This window comes from Pleurodeles waltl, chromosome 3_1 (assembly GCF_031143425.1).
Source record: "Pleurodeles waltl isolate 20211129_DDA chromosome 3_1, aPleWal1.hap1.20221129, whole genome shotgun sequence".
In the NCBI taxonomy this organism is placed as follows: domain Eukaryota; kingdom Metazoa; phylum Chordata; class Amphibia; order Caudata; family Salamandridae; genus Pleurodeles; species Pleurodeles waltl.
In genome coordinates, this window is record NC_090440.1 from 636,554,556 (window position 1) to 636,570,086 (window position 15,531).

At 42.1% G+C, this 15,531-nt stretch overlaps 1 protein-coding gene across 1 annotated transcript in view; it reads left to right on the forward strand.

The window, feature by feature from the left end:
- The window catches only part of LOC138284406 (mucin-2-like), a 1,072,535-nt gene that overhangs the window by 230,136 nt on the left and 826,868 nt on the right, over positions 1-15,531 (forward strand). The window contains exon 11 of the mRNA XM_069223143.1: positions 5,313-5,423. Coding sequence (XP_069079244.1) covers positions 5,313-5,423 — 111 coding nt within the window. The remainder of the gene's footprint in view (positions 1-5,312; positions 5,424-15,531) is intronic.

Below are 15,531 nucleotides of genomic sequence, written 5' to 3' on the forward strand. Positions count from 1 at the left end.
AATAGCCTGCTTTTTGCGGACAGCCCTGTTCAACTAGATGCTTTCATTTCTTCTTGTGTCTAGGTATCTCATTTTATGTTTATTTATAACTCCATTAATCAGTCTTTCTGACCCACGTACATTGCTGTCTGATACCAGCCTAGCATTTAGATTGGGCACTATTATAAAATAAAATATAGCTTGCCCTTGGTCTGAGTCCCCAGGATCAGACAGTGAGCTCTTTAAACACAGAGTTAAGTTATAGGATCCTGTTTAAAGAAGGTAGTGACTGCAGTAAGTAAAGCTGTTACTTCTCAAATCCTGATCTTAATTAATCACCATCCTTGTTTTCAAAAAGGGTAATTACAGCAATCTACGCTGCTACAGACCAATTTGTTTAGCAGATTCTGTAAAGCGGCAGGCAGAACCATACAAGGAAAACCGTTCATCTCATGTAACTACCAATGATATCTTTATGGCAACTCAGTATGGATTGAGGAGTGGGTTAGACACAATAGACAGTGCATTAATCTGAAACATTTGATTAGTAATTATACTGTACCAGCAAAGGGCTGTGTCCACCTGGCCTTTTGATCTGTGTTTCACCTTTGATTGTGTAAATAAGGACACGCTGTGAATCCTGGCTGAAATGGCCACCAGAACATGGATAATAAACTTCATTTGCCCTCTACTCACTGATTTATCTGCTAAAATCAGGTACACCTTAATGGGGATTGAACTAACTCTTTTGGCTTATCTAGGGGATTAGGGCAAGGCTGTGCAATGGTCACAATTTTAATTATCTTATACAAAAATGGTCTGGAGAGTTTCTAAAATGTGTTTAATCAGGATGTCCCTAAAGTGAGTACTAGGGATGTACCTGTCCTTTTCTACGTGAACAATGTCAAATTATGGCACATACCGCAATTGGCCTTCAAGGATTGCTGGAAAAGTATGAGTCCTTTATGGAAAAATGTGACTTAAAAACTAATTTATGAATATCACGTAATGTCTGTTGATCCTATAAATGCTCCTACCAGAATTTATTTTTTTATTAATGGTGTAAACTTAGGTAATGTAAGTGCTTTAATTTAGCTATCATCTTTTGTTGGATATTATCTTCAATGACATGGGCTTCTAGGCCCCTTTAATGCAAACACACAAATTACAGTTTGCACAATCTGTGGGAGGACTATTCAAGTTTGCTTCCAAACTGGGTAATACGCCTACAAAATGTATGATGGAGATCGACCAAACAGGAGCCGAGCTATGAGGAACATGCAGATGCTACCTCCTTGCAGATAATGTAAAACCTCATCTGTGAGAGATTATTTGGACTTCTTCCCAGCACATCCAATCAGTTTTGTATGGGGAACTTGACCTGAGGTATCTGGAGGGTAAGATCAGACTAGCTTAACTTTGTTATGACTTTCAGTGTGGTGTAATCCAGTTACGGCATTTAATTGTGAAGTTCTTTTCCCTTGCTTAAGGCTGGATAAGTCTCTTAAGAGTCCTTGACGTACCCACGTGAGCTTCCTTGACATAAACGAATTAAGTCAAGATCTGGGCAGGTTAGATTTATTTTTTAAAGCCTGGAATTTTACCAGCAAGGAGGTGTCTTAGGCGAAGAAAGAATATGCCTGTTTGTTTAGTATGACGAGGGAACATGAGGAACTTAAGAAATCTCTTGTCAGAAATTGCTTAAGGCAACTCCAGGCATGGAGCCTTATCTAACGGAAGTTACTTCGAGTTATAATAAATGGCAAATGTCCAAATTTATATTGGGCTCAATTGGTGATTTGTTAACTTTCTCTAAGCAAACCCTCATATGCTGTACCTTGCACCTGTGAGGACCTTTTCCCACATAACATTTAGCATTTTATTTTATTTTGTGACAGAGTTGTTTGTGTGACCTTGCAATGCCCCTTTTGAGCCCTTTTGGGGTTACAAAGTGCATAACAGCCTTATTTTATTTACAACAATGGGAAACTCCTTTAGTTTATGTTTTTTTGTGAGTCAATTTTTATCAGGTACTATTCGTTGCAGGAAGCATTTAGAATTATAACATGCTGCTTTTTATTACAACATTCTGTTTATTATATCCTTTGTTTATTTTTGGAGTGTGTAATGATTTATGTGAACTATGGGGGTCATTGCAACCTCAGTGGTCTTTTTACAAGACCACCGAGGGACCGCCATGCTGAAGACCGCCAGTGGTGGCGGTTTTCCACTCGGCGTATTATGACTGTTGGCTGTCGGAAAAACGACGTAGAGCCGCCAACAGCAATAGTGACGGGCGGCGGGGAAGTGGAGGTTGCTCCACCTTCACCGCCATGGCAAAAGAACACCGCCCAGCGAATCACGTCCTGTGATTCGCCGTGGCGGTGTTCTGTTGGCGGTGTGGTGTCGGCGGAGCTGCCCCCATGGCTCCCGTCCCCTCCCGGAGGATCGACGGAACAAGTAAGTCGATCATCCGTTAGGGGAGGGGTATGGGGGGGTGTTGTGTGGGTGCATGGGGGTGTGCGTGGGTGTATGTAGAGGGTGTGTGTGAGTGCGTGTATGCTTGCGGGGTGTTGCGTGTTTTGGGAATGAGTGCGTGTATGTCTGTGGGTATGTCTGTATGGATGTGTGCATGTATGTTTGAATGTAGGTGTGCGTGTCTGACTGTGTGTGTGGATGTAGGCATGTATGTCAGTGTGTGTGCATGTATGTGTGTTGGTGGTGCCTGCATGCGTGTTGGGTGTGTATGTGTAAGGTAATGTCGGGTTTGGGGTGGGTAGGGGGGTCCTGCCACCTTTGGGGGGTGGCAGGAGTGGTGGGGGGTGTAGGGGAGGCAGTCGGGGTGGGGGTGGGGGATGGGGGAGACCCCTATCAGTGCCAGGGAAGGAATTCCCTGGAACTGATAGTGCTTACCGCCATGGATTTCATGGTGGTTCCTACCGCTGGAAATCCACGGCGGTAAGCCGGGTCAAAATACCGGTGGCGGTATTGTCACGGCTGCCGGGCTGGAGACCCAGGTCTCCAGCCCAGCGGTTGTCTCCGCACTGGCGGGCGGAATGGAGAAGCGGCGGATGACCATGTCATAATCCTCAAAAAAAGACCGCCAGCCTGTTGGCGGTCTTACTGCCACTTTAACACCATCCGCCAGGGTTGTAATGACCCCCTATGTGTTGATTATTAATCACATGTACTACTACTACTATCACCTCTATATACATAGTTACCTACATACATACATAGATACATTATGAAAAATAGAGTGATTCCTTAATAATTTACATTTTAACATTACCACATTTGTGATTACCTTATTTGAATATCACAGATTCATTGATTTGTAAGTGCACAAAATTATTTTCTTTCATCAAATAAAACGTTCTATTTCTGCTTTTGATTTTTAGCTCTCCACCTACCATTCCAGATGTTGTTAAATTCTAGCCTGGATTGTGAAAATGCCTTTCTTATGGGTTTTCCTCTATCTGCTATTGCATCTTTAAAATCAGTTTTATTTAGCACCATTATTGGTGATAGGAGGGTAGAGATTTAATTTCATTGGCTCAATCTAGTTTTCACTGGCTTTGCTACACTTTGTTATTCTTTTTAAGTTGGTTTGTTTTGGTCAAAAGGCATCTGTCCTTTTGAAAACTTGGATTTTAGGCACAGCAGTGTTGGATTGTAGATGACGTTAGGCTTATCAAGAAATGGTGCATTCTTCGGTTGGTGAGTCCAAAGTACAGAAAAGCTAAATATTCGAATAGTAAATTTTCCCTGGCAGTCTCATTGTTTCTGGAACTCCCTCATCTCAGCAGCTTTGCTGATACTCATCAAATCCATGTTCCAATACAGTTTATTAATTGTTTTATATTCAATTAGTGGTCTTTGCAGTGCTGTTCTTCACCTTGGGCCAAGGGTTATGGTGGTCGGTGTACTTGGTAGGTAAGGTTGTAGTTGGCCTTTAATATAACCAGTATGTAAAAATGACAGAAAACTTGAATATGGAAATGAAAAATTGCTCTAGGAGGAAATGTAGAACTACTATAGAGATAAGTAAAGGAACAGTGGGGACCAGTGGAACATACAGTGTTGTGGGACCAATTCCAGGGCTAAAGAATGAACAGAGCAAGGGCTTAGAATGGAATAAGAATGAATGTGCCCTGAAATGGCAGTCAATGAATAAGCAGTGCTTTGATGTATCCCTGAAAACAAAGGGCATGATTCACAAAGGTAACTGACACATTTAAGTAATTTACACTTTTAAGTAAGTTTTCTACTTTTTGACTATTCACAACATCAGAGTATAAAATTACTCTGAAAGTGTAACTTACATTTCTTTACCAAGTTAAAGATCCTGAGGCAATACACTTTAAATAATTTGCATCTTTGAGTAACTTTTTTGAAAATCCCAAAATCTGAGTGCAAATTACACTTTTGGAGTAAATTCACAGTTAGATTTTGTGAATAGCAAAAGAAAGCAATAAACTTACTTAATAGTGTACATTACTAAAGTGTGTGTAGGCCCCATGCCCCTCAATGTGATGGAGACATGTTTGTTACACTTTTGGAGTAAAGTTACACACTTGGATTTTGTGAATAGCCAAAAAATAGTAAACATATTCAAAAGTGTAAATTACACAAAATGTAAGTTACATTTGTGAATCTGGCCCAAGATGGGTAAAGACCTCCTCCTGAGCTGTCTTCAAGAGGAACAAGCCGTGGAAAAGCTAATATTCTATCTTGGATTTTGAGTCCTGACTAATACATTAAAAAGACTGAAGCAATTTAAAACAAAACAAAAAATGATGAATTTCGATGTAAATGCATTTCTGAGCTAAAAAATTGAGGTGTGACAGTTCAATGTACTTTTGAAATGTAAACTAGTACCTCATGCATTACAATACAAGCACACCATTAGTGTTGGAATGAATCACAAAAAAGCATGAGGTAAAAGGAAAGTACTCCTATGGGATGAACCAAAGCCTATTCTGTGTATTTTTAAACAACTGGTAACTATGAGTCTTCATTTCAGTGAAATTCATGGCTGTAAACACAAGGATCATATGAATGTATTTTGCTTTTTACGTCACACCATTCATCTTAAAATAAATGCCTGCAAGCGAATTTTCACAGTCTAAATTTTTAACTATTGACTCATTAGTTATTATTATGTGTAGACTACAGATATATCATGACTTTACCCAAACAAGTGCCCCATCCTCTGGGTGGATGTCCAACTACTGAGAAGGCAGTCAATATAAAAATTGCACATACGTATTTACTTAACTCATATCATTTAAGTCGTAATATAAATGTGCTGGTTGTATCTCTTTTTTTAGACATCTGGTGACAACAAATTCACCATCTTAGGAGAACTGCGCAAGTGTGGTCTGACTGACAGCGAGACCTGCCTGAAGAGCATCCACCTACAGCTCACTGGAGGGCAAACTGTAAGTGTCCAGGGGAAGTAGTGCGGATGCAATAATTAACTGAGTTTTTGGGGAGGGTTGTAGAAAAGTGAGAGGCCCTCTTTAAAGGAAGTCTAACCAAGTATCACACAATGCATGGTTAAATGGGAATGGTGCTGCAGTACAGAACATAGGTGTGCGCATCATAAGGGGTGATTAATCCATGCTGAGTTGTCAAATTAACTATTGTCTTGAAAAAACACATTGGATCTACATTAGATAGCCCTCACCTTAAGGTTCCCTAAAGTGGCTTCTTGCTGCTACCGAGTCAGGATTGATCAGTAAATCCTGTAGAGATCAATTCATGTTGAGGTCACAGGGTGGTGGTTGATGTGCAAAGACCAGAATGTCATAGATGAGCCCAGGATATAGTAATACTTCTCTTTCATCCCTCATTCAAGACTGGGCATGTTTCTGTTGGGAAATGTCTCTCTCTGAAGGGTCACCTCAAACTTTTTGCCTTCCTCTTCCTCTTTTTCTGACCTCGCTCTTTGCTTTAGGTCTCTGAGCACTTTATCACTGCAAACCAGTGCTAAAGTGCATGTGCTCTCTTCTCAAAACATGGTGACATTGGCTCATAACCAATTGGCATGTTAAACTTACTTGTAAGTCATTTTTTTTGATGCACTCGAGGTACTGTGTGTTAAAAGGATACAATCATTGATTCTTAAGTATTGAGACTCATCTAAACCTTTAAAAATGTATATCTTGACTTGTACACATTGAGTTTTTGTCACTTTGGTCTTATCTTATTCAGATAATATTATCTTTTTTCTAAACTGGTGTGGAGTACTTTTGTGGTGTTTTCACTGTGTTACTGTATGAGGTATTGCACAAATATTTCACGCATTGCCTTCTAAGATAAGCCCCTCTGGCTCTGTGCCAAGCTACCCAAGGGTGAGCACAGGATAATTTAGGTTGTGATTTGACTTACGCTGACTAGGATTGTAGTCCCTACTCAGACAGGGTGCATACCTTTGCCAACTAAAGGCCCAGTTTCTAACATTTTCCCTCACTGATCTGTAATCTCTTTTATCAAGAATGGTAGCTTGTATATTCTTGAAAAAAATAAAAAAATTCTGTGACAAATGTAAACATGGTGCTACATCCTGACATCTTCTGAATGTTTACTTATTTGTGATACCATTCGCTTTGATAAACATTTTAGGTTAGTTAACACCATTAAATGGTGGAATTTATTTTTAATTCATTAATTAACAAATTAAATGGACTCCATTCCACAAATTGGAATTACACCATGACCGCTAGCAATGCAACATTTTTTGAGACTCTTGTTGTATTTTTCAGTGACTTTACAATGTTTCAGATTTTTACTTTATTTTGATATTTGATCATTTTATACAGAAAACAAATGCCATTGGTGTCATTGCGCTGAGGGTCAGACTCACCACTTACAGAAAACCTAGAAAAAAATCTGCTGTCTAACAGTAACTCCCAGAGAACAACCAGGTCCTAAGTTGTTTCCTAAAATTTAAGTAGCTAGCCTGGGTTCGCAACTAAAAAAGTAACCTGTTCTAAGTTTGTGCTGTGATATAGAAAAAGCTTCTGCTGCCCCTTTACAGCCTCTTGAACTTTTGTACTTTAAATGATCTGGAACCAGAAGAGCTTAGCAATCTTCTGGGCTGATACCAAGTGAACTTTCCTTTCAAATAATCTGGGGCGGTGCTGTAAAGGGACTTCTGAGCAAGGCAAAGTGCCTTGAACTTAATTCTGTCCCTCACTGATAAACAGTGAAGCTGCTTCAAAGTTCTTGATACAGATTGCAACTTGGGAATCTTCAATAAAAGCCTGGCTGCTGCACTCTGAAGACACTGTACATTTTTTCAGTGATCGCTGGTAAATACCTAAATATGAGGCACTGCAATAATCTAATTTAGATAGAACTAATGATGTTATTACTGTTTTGTGTAACACCACTGGAGTGTACTGACACAGATTCCTGATCTTACATAGCAAAAAATAGCATGACAAAGTCAATCTATTGATCTGGGACTCTAGCATTCACATGCTCGCTAATGTGCTCACTTCATGTGCTGGCTAATGTGAAAACGTTTTTACAAGTCACCCATCAAGCTTTTTATAATAAACAGATGAGACCTATGGCATCTGAAATATTTCTTCCTAGTAACCTGTTATCATTGGCTTGTCACCATAGCCAACTCAGACCTCCTATGTTTATTATAAGCGTTCACACTAGGCAGCCTTCATGTAAACCTTCATAAAAGTGCAAACGTGTACAAAATGCCAATTGTAAAACAATATAAATATTCATACTAAGGATTACCATACTGCAAATTGTCTATTCCCCTGGCTTGTTTGGATGGACCACCATCACCAAAATCCTTGCCTACTAAGGTCATCTGTGGGATAATGTAACAAAATACCTGTCCACAGGCTTTAGCACAGTATAATAACAATCACCCTTAAAAACTATTGCCTTTAACAGAAGTTTTTCACAATAAATAAATAAAGCCTACTGTCTTTGCCATAACTATTCCTTATAAACAGATCACACCTAAAGAATCTGACATAACGTTTCCCAGTGAACCGATAAGGCCAACTAATCTTGAACAATGGCATCGCACGTTTACTGAAGTGTGCATATTCTAGCAACCATCATGCTTACAGTTATAAAATACAAATATATAGAAAAGTACAAGTGGTAAACAATATTCAACTCCTCTCCATAGGGCCTAAAAAGAATCATCAGAGTAAATGTCTACTCCCAGGGTTTGTCAGAGTGTGTGACCAACACTAAAACCTTTGCCTACTATCGTAATATGTTAGATTACATGTAACAAAATAACTTTCTATGCCCATAACATAATGTGACGATATTCCAAGCCTATTGGATGTGCAACATGTTTTCACAATAAACATGTAAGTCCTTTTGCCTTCATAATACATTTTCCTAATAAACCGGATAAATCTATGGCATCTGGCACTCCAATTAATCTTATCATTGGCTTGTCACCATAATCACCTCAAGCCTACCCTATTAGGTGTAAGCTTTTGCTCAAGGCAATCGTCAGGCATAAAGTCATAAACTTGCAAATGTAAAAACAATTATAGTTGGCAAAGCAAAATGCTATCTCTCCTAACAGGGATTCTCACAGTGCAAATCGTCTCTACCCTTGGTTTGCCAGAAAGGGTAGCCAGCACCAAAAGTCTCACCTGCTAAGATAATCGGAGAGATTCCAGGTCATGAAAAACTGTAGGCTTTAACTGAGAGTAATAGTAATCCACCAACACCAAAATCCTCACCTACTAAGGTAACCAATGAGATTTAATGTAATGAAACCCTATCTGTTGGCATTAATTCAGAGTAATAGCATTCCACCCTTAAATGTCCATTGATTTTAACATATGCTTTACACAATCAATATGCTGAGTCTACTGCCTTTATCATTAATTTTGATAATAAACAATCAGGTCTAAATCCATTATCATTGATATGCCACCATATCCAACTCACACCTACTGTACGTAGCGTAAGCTTTCTACAAGAAAACCATCCACCATCAGTTATAAAACTGCAGATATATACGAAATTATAGTTGGCAAAGCAAAATACTATCTCTCCAAAGACAGCCTGAGGAGTATTAATGTAGTGCATATCTTTGATTGTTATGGTTTATTTGGGTGAATCCCCAAAACCCTTGCCTACAACGGTTATCTGTGAAAATCCATGTAAGCAAATACCATGTGCCTTCCTTTAAAACAGTGTAATGAGAAGCCACCCCTAAAAACCTGTTGTCTTTAACAGACATTTCACAATAAGTGAGTTATGCCTAATGCTTTTCTTATAATGTTTCATGATGAACATATCAATGCTATGAAATCTGGCACAACTTTTCACAGTGGAGTATTGTAGCCTTTACTCTTTACCATTGACTTCACATCTTACCAAAACAATGACCTAATCAAATGCATATAAACTAGCAACCATCATGCATACAATTATAAAATTACAAATACAGATACAATTACAGCTTGCAAAACAACATGCAGCCATTCTCAATAGGGCCTTACAAGAATCATCACAATAAAACCCCAGATGACTTGACAGACTGTGAGGCCAACACCAAAAACTGTAGCCTGTAAAACAATGTGATAATAACCAACTGTTAGAGGCTTATTGGCTTTAACACCTGCATTTCACAGTTAGTAAGCTAGACCAACTGTGTTTCTCCAAAGGATTCATAAGCTAACCAGATCTATAGCATCAGACCTAGAGTTTTCCAATGCACCAATCAGGCCTATCTCTTGCCACCATAACCAATGTAGGCCTACAGGTTTGAGTGTAGGCAGCTATTTTCCATAAGGCAGCTATGAGACACACAGGCCCTCATTATGACCCGGGTGGTACAATGACCCCCAGGGTCGCGGTGGCAGTCGGACTGCCGCCAATGTGGCAGTCCGATCCCCACATCAAGACCGCGGCAGTAGCACCACGGTCAGACTACCAGCCCCGCCAAATTACAACTTAACGTTGGTCTGGCGCTGCTTGTGGTCCTAATCCTCCAGGGCAGCACTGCAAATAGTGCTTCCTTGGGGATAACAACTTACTTCTCCACCAACGGCTGGCGGCTCCAGGAGGGCTCCTGCACTGCCCATGTACTTGGCATGGGCAGTGCAGGGACCCTATGGCCAGCCCTGTCACAATGTTCACTGTCTGCTTTGCAGACAATGAACAGTACTACGGGTGCTGGTGCTGGTGCACCGTAGGCACTACAGCATTGCCGCTGGCTCTATTATGAGCTGAAGACAATGCTGTAGGCCGTTTCCCGCTGGGCCAGCAGGCAGAAACTCTGTTTCCTCCTGCTGACCCAGTGGGAAACTTGTAATGGGGTCAGCGGGGAGGCGGCTGCACTGGTGGCAACTTACCAGTCGCAACTTCGGCAGATGGGCTTTTCCATCCACCGAATTCGTAATGACCACCACAGTCATAAAATCAGAAAGGTATCCAAAATTACAGTTGGCTTAGCAAAATACTTTCTTAGCAAGGAGTTTAACAGAGCAAACTAATCTCCATTTACAGTTTGTCACATGGGCTAACACCAAAACAACCAAAACCTACCACCTTAATCAGTGAGATGCCAAGTACCTATCAGTCGGCTCCAATATAGAGAAAGAACAGTTTACAATTAAATGCCTGTTGACATTCACACATGCTTTTCACAATAAATATGTCAGGCCTATTGCATTTATCATAACACATCATAATAAACGGGATACGCCTTTAGTCATGATCATTGGCTTGCTACCATAACTAACTCAGTGATGTTGTATTGAGTATAAGCTTCATCACATGGTAAAAAGTGTAATACAAACAGTCTTTTTCATGAGTGCATACAAATTTAGCCCATTCAAATACTCAGGCGAAACATCATGTAGATGGAGCCTAAGCCTATCCGACTTGACACACTGAGGTAGTGGTTCCACAATTTTTTCACCTTTCTCTAACATCTTGTTGCTGGTTCTTGCAAAGGGCCGACCGGTCCAGGACACCTCCGCACTTGAAGCACAGTGCGGGAGTGTTGGTGCCATCGTTCCATCACTCGCCTGGGTGTCCAACTTGCACCCAGTGGTTTTTCTATATAGGTACTGGAGCTAGCATCACTTGCCAGGGTATACCATTTGCCTTAAAATAGGGACTGAGCCTGATAGAACAGGCCCGTATTGGCCACTTGCACCTTTGTGGTGCCTTTAACAAAAGTGTCCCACATGCCCCGGTGGGGTGTGCACCAGGGCATATGTGCACTAGGGAGTGCCGAATACCCATGTGTGATTGCACTACCTATGAGAGCTGCTCTGCCCATAGGGTAACATGGGAGAATGAGTCTTAATAAGTCTGGCTGTAATAGTGGATTGCAGGGGAGCAGCCTTATCTTGTTTAATATTGTTGAATTCAGAATGACGAACTCCTTCTGATGGTAATGCTGGTTTTGTCATTGATGCCCTAGAAATGCCACTTCTAGGAAGTGGGCATTTCTAGATGCCAAAATGGTTCTGGTGCAATTTAAATTAGCCTTCATTCTACGGGACACGGATAGAGCACATCTGTGACCTCTATAACACTCAGGCATTCTGAATAAAATGTCCCTGCCATTTGGGACCTTGATAGATAGATTGGGGGTGAGGTTTTTGACACTTGGCCTCCAAAAGCCAGGGCATGGCCTCACTAAAGAGAAAGATCTACATTCCAGAGCCTCATGGTAGACACAGAGGACATTTAGGGGGAGACATCTAAGGTTCAAAGGATAATCATTTGAACTACCCCCAAATTTACCATCTAGTATAACTATGGGTACTCAACATCTGGAAGGCGAGTAACCTGAAGGATTACTGTGCAAGGAGGAGATCCATGCTCCCCTTCCTGCTTAGAGATTGACTTGGGGCTGATTGCCTGCTGCTTTGTAGCATCACAAGGGCAACTCTCCAAAGGCAGGTTGGCATGCCCCTATTCTCTGTGGAGAGCTGTGGGACATCAAAGACCTCCAGGGAGGGACTTACATCCAGGGCTAGTAATATCTGGAAAGCGGTGTCCTCTGCTGTGCCCACATCATATTCTGGTGTTCACCTGGCAGCAATGGCGTTAGCGTGGCCTAAATATTGTGTCAGGATGCTGGAATTGCCTGGTGCGGAGCTTGCCAAGGACTGCCCACACTTAAGTTGAGTGGTGCTTCATCATGGGGACTATTTCACACTGAGACATTTTGTTGGTGTGAGCAGGCTCACCAGGTAAGGGACCCAGCAGGGCAGCTATTATCAAGTATGTCACATTTCTCTTGTGTGAGCCTCAGCTCCATGCTCATTCTGTGTGGTGCTCTGTTCATTGATTACATCCCTTGGAGGTGGGGGTGAAACCTGATTTGTACTCTACCTGGCCTCATATGAGAGAGTGGACATGCGTCGAAGTGTGTGACCGGGGAGTCTGGTGCAACTACAAATCATTGTGTCCTAGACAATATTCCTCCCAGAGGGGTGTGTGATTCATATCATTTTGTGGGAGATTCTGGGAGAGTCTTGTGTGGATCATGCACCAAATGGGGGCCTCTGTTTCAGGGGGTGCCATCTTGGGAATTGGCTTGAGAATGACATATAGGAAAGTCCACCTTTTTAGGTCAAGCGCACAAGCGCTTTGACCTGTTGTAAGTTTTGTGGGTTTTCAACCACACCCACCGCATGCCCATCACTTTCAGTCGTTCGTGGGCTTTCATTGGTAAATGCTTTACATTTGACCCTCCTTGAGGATGTTTTTTTACTGCCTTAGACTGACCTTGTTACGTGGATAATTGCACCATTGCTGATATGTTTGACTGCAAGCAACAGTTGTTTTCCCTTTTGTGTGTCTCCTTTGCGTTCATGCTCATGGCGGTCCTAACACTATGAATCGGCTCGCTTATGTCAACTAATATTTTACTTTTTATTTTCAATTAATGTGGCAAGAAAAGTCAAGTTAGGAATTTACAACCCTAATAGCTCTAACCTAAGCTAACATGAGACTCATTCCATTTCAAATGCTTATTGCCCTGGTCACCCCCAAACGTCTTGACTGATACTGATAGTTACTGAATCTGACTGTGCCCTGGATGCTGCAACCAGTCCCAGGCCAGTGTTCTGTGTACAATGGACTATGCAAACTAGGCTAAATATAATTTACTGTATCAATCTACCTATAAGTCCCTAGTATATGGTAGGGCATGTAGGTTTTGGGAGACCCGCACAGGTAGTGCACCCATAGGTGCTCTGCTGTTGTGCCCAGAGTCATTTTAAAGTTATGCCTGCCTTGCTGGCTGCTTTTAAGTTAATGTTAACCCCAAATTCGACTTTAGAATTAAAAGTACTTGTAAGTCCTAAGCTACCTTATTTGTGCATTTAAATCACCTCTAAGGTATGGTCTAAGTGCCTCCAGGGCTGGGTGCAGTGTAACTATAAGCAGGGACTTTATAAAATATGTTTTATAAGCCCCGGTGAGGGAAAAATAGCTAAATTAGTTTTTCCTCATTGTAGTGGATGAGCTCTGTAGGCATGGAAAGACTTTATTTTAAAATAAGAAAGTCTTATTTCCCATAGGAAGGAGCAAAATATGGAATTTAATATAACTTGAACTTAGAAAGAGTTTTAGAACTCTTCCTAAAAGTTACCAACTTCAGCCCTGTGGTGCCCTTCCCTGATTGGTCAGACTCTGGCGGCCTGAGCCAGGCTGCCTTGATGAGGTGTGAAGTGGCTGGGCTGAAACAAAGGAATCATCTGGTGGAGGAGATCTGCATCAGCAGATGGTGGAACAGGATGGGGGAGAACCCCCCCAACTCCTCTACAAAGGAAGGAAGCACATTTGGGACAGCATCTGTACCTCCCCCATTTCCTGCAAACCCAAACAGCCAGGTGCCCCCTGATTAGATTAAGAGAGGGCTGGAAAAGGGTGTGCTAAAAAATACTTAGCCACATCAGGAGGTGGGCTCAGCCAGACCTAACCTCTGAGACTTAATTTTTTGACATCTTGCATTCTTGAATAGTGTTGCTCCCTGGGATTGATTGGACAGAGGCCCCTCCTGAGTTCCACTCCAGGACAAGGATAAATATGGGAGAGCAGCACCCCATCTCAGATCACTACAGGAACAAGACAAGAAGAAGAAGGACTGCCCTGCTGGACTTCTAGCCTGCACCTGGACACTGCACTCAGAAGGATTGCACCAGCTGCAAACTTGGGCTTCAACACTTAAAGGACTTTGCCTGGCTTCTACTGGTTCCGGAAGGGACTCCCTACATGCTACAGGTACAAAATAGCTGACCATAGTCCCCTGCATCAAGCCCTGAAGAAACTGACAAGCTGACCAGTGGTCATTTTTGGATTTCAGCCAGGAGCATTCTGGGAGTTAAAGTCCCAACTCTCAAGGAGCAACTCAGAGCTTCTGGAACCTGGGGGTGAGTTGTGGACAACAAAAGAACCTTCAAATACCTTCTGGAAGAAGATCCAGAAGTTTGGAGATGTTTGGAGAAACTTTGGAAAAAACTTCCATAAGTGGACCAACCCAACGTCATGAGTCAAGCCGGCTTACGTTGACCGTGACCTGGCCTGACATACAGGTTTGTCCAGCAGAAAAGCTCCGGAGCCCCAGACTTCCAGGATTTCACTGGGGGCTCTTGGAAAGGCAATCCAATGACGTCAAATCAGACTTGGCTTACTGTGGAGGGTCGTCCGACGTCAGAGAGAAAAAGCTCTAAAAATGTTTCTCAGGCCGAATGTAAAAAGTTGACAGAGGCTTCCTGCGAAGTGGATCTGAGTCAGGCTTTAGGGGGATGAGCCTAAATTTTTAACTTGGTCCCAGATGAAGATATCTGTCAGGAAAAATCATCTAAGTTCGAATGTAGAATCCTTGGCTGAGGCCTCCTGTGACGCGTATCCAAAGTGGGCTGGAGGGAGGTCGGCTTCAACAGGTGGCTTTGTCCCAGTTCAGAGAACATTTTTAAGTAAAAGACTAAGGCTCTCATTATGACTTTGGCAGTCTTAAGACCGCTGTGTTGGCGGTAGCGGTCATACCACGGACATGCTGTCAGAAAAGACTGCCAAATTATGACCATGGTGGTATTCACAGCAGAATATCACCTAAGCACCGTCAGCACTGCCACTGCATTCTGGCCTCCACGGACGACGGTAGCCAGATGCAGGCTGGTGGAGACCATGTTTTTACCAGACAGATTACCAGGTTGCACACCTCTGAGGTTTCCGCTGCAGTTGCACCACCATGGAAACCCAGGTGTAAACAAACTGCATAAAAGGAGACACTCACCTTCAGGAAGCTATACTCATCTGGAGCCACCATGGAACCACACGTCACCCCGCTGCTCTTGCTTGCACAAAGTCTTCAGAATCTGTGACAACGACAATGATAGCAACCGTATGTACACACACTTACCTGTCAGTGTTCTATATTGTCAATCTCTGTACACTTACACAACATCCATTCGGGAAGGGGGTGCAAGGGCGACCTTCACTCAAAACAGCACACTGACACACACATTCACATACAGCCACATACACAACTGCACATACACAAAAACC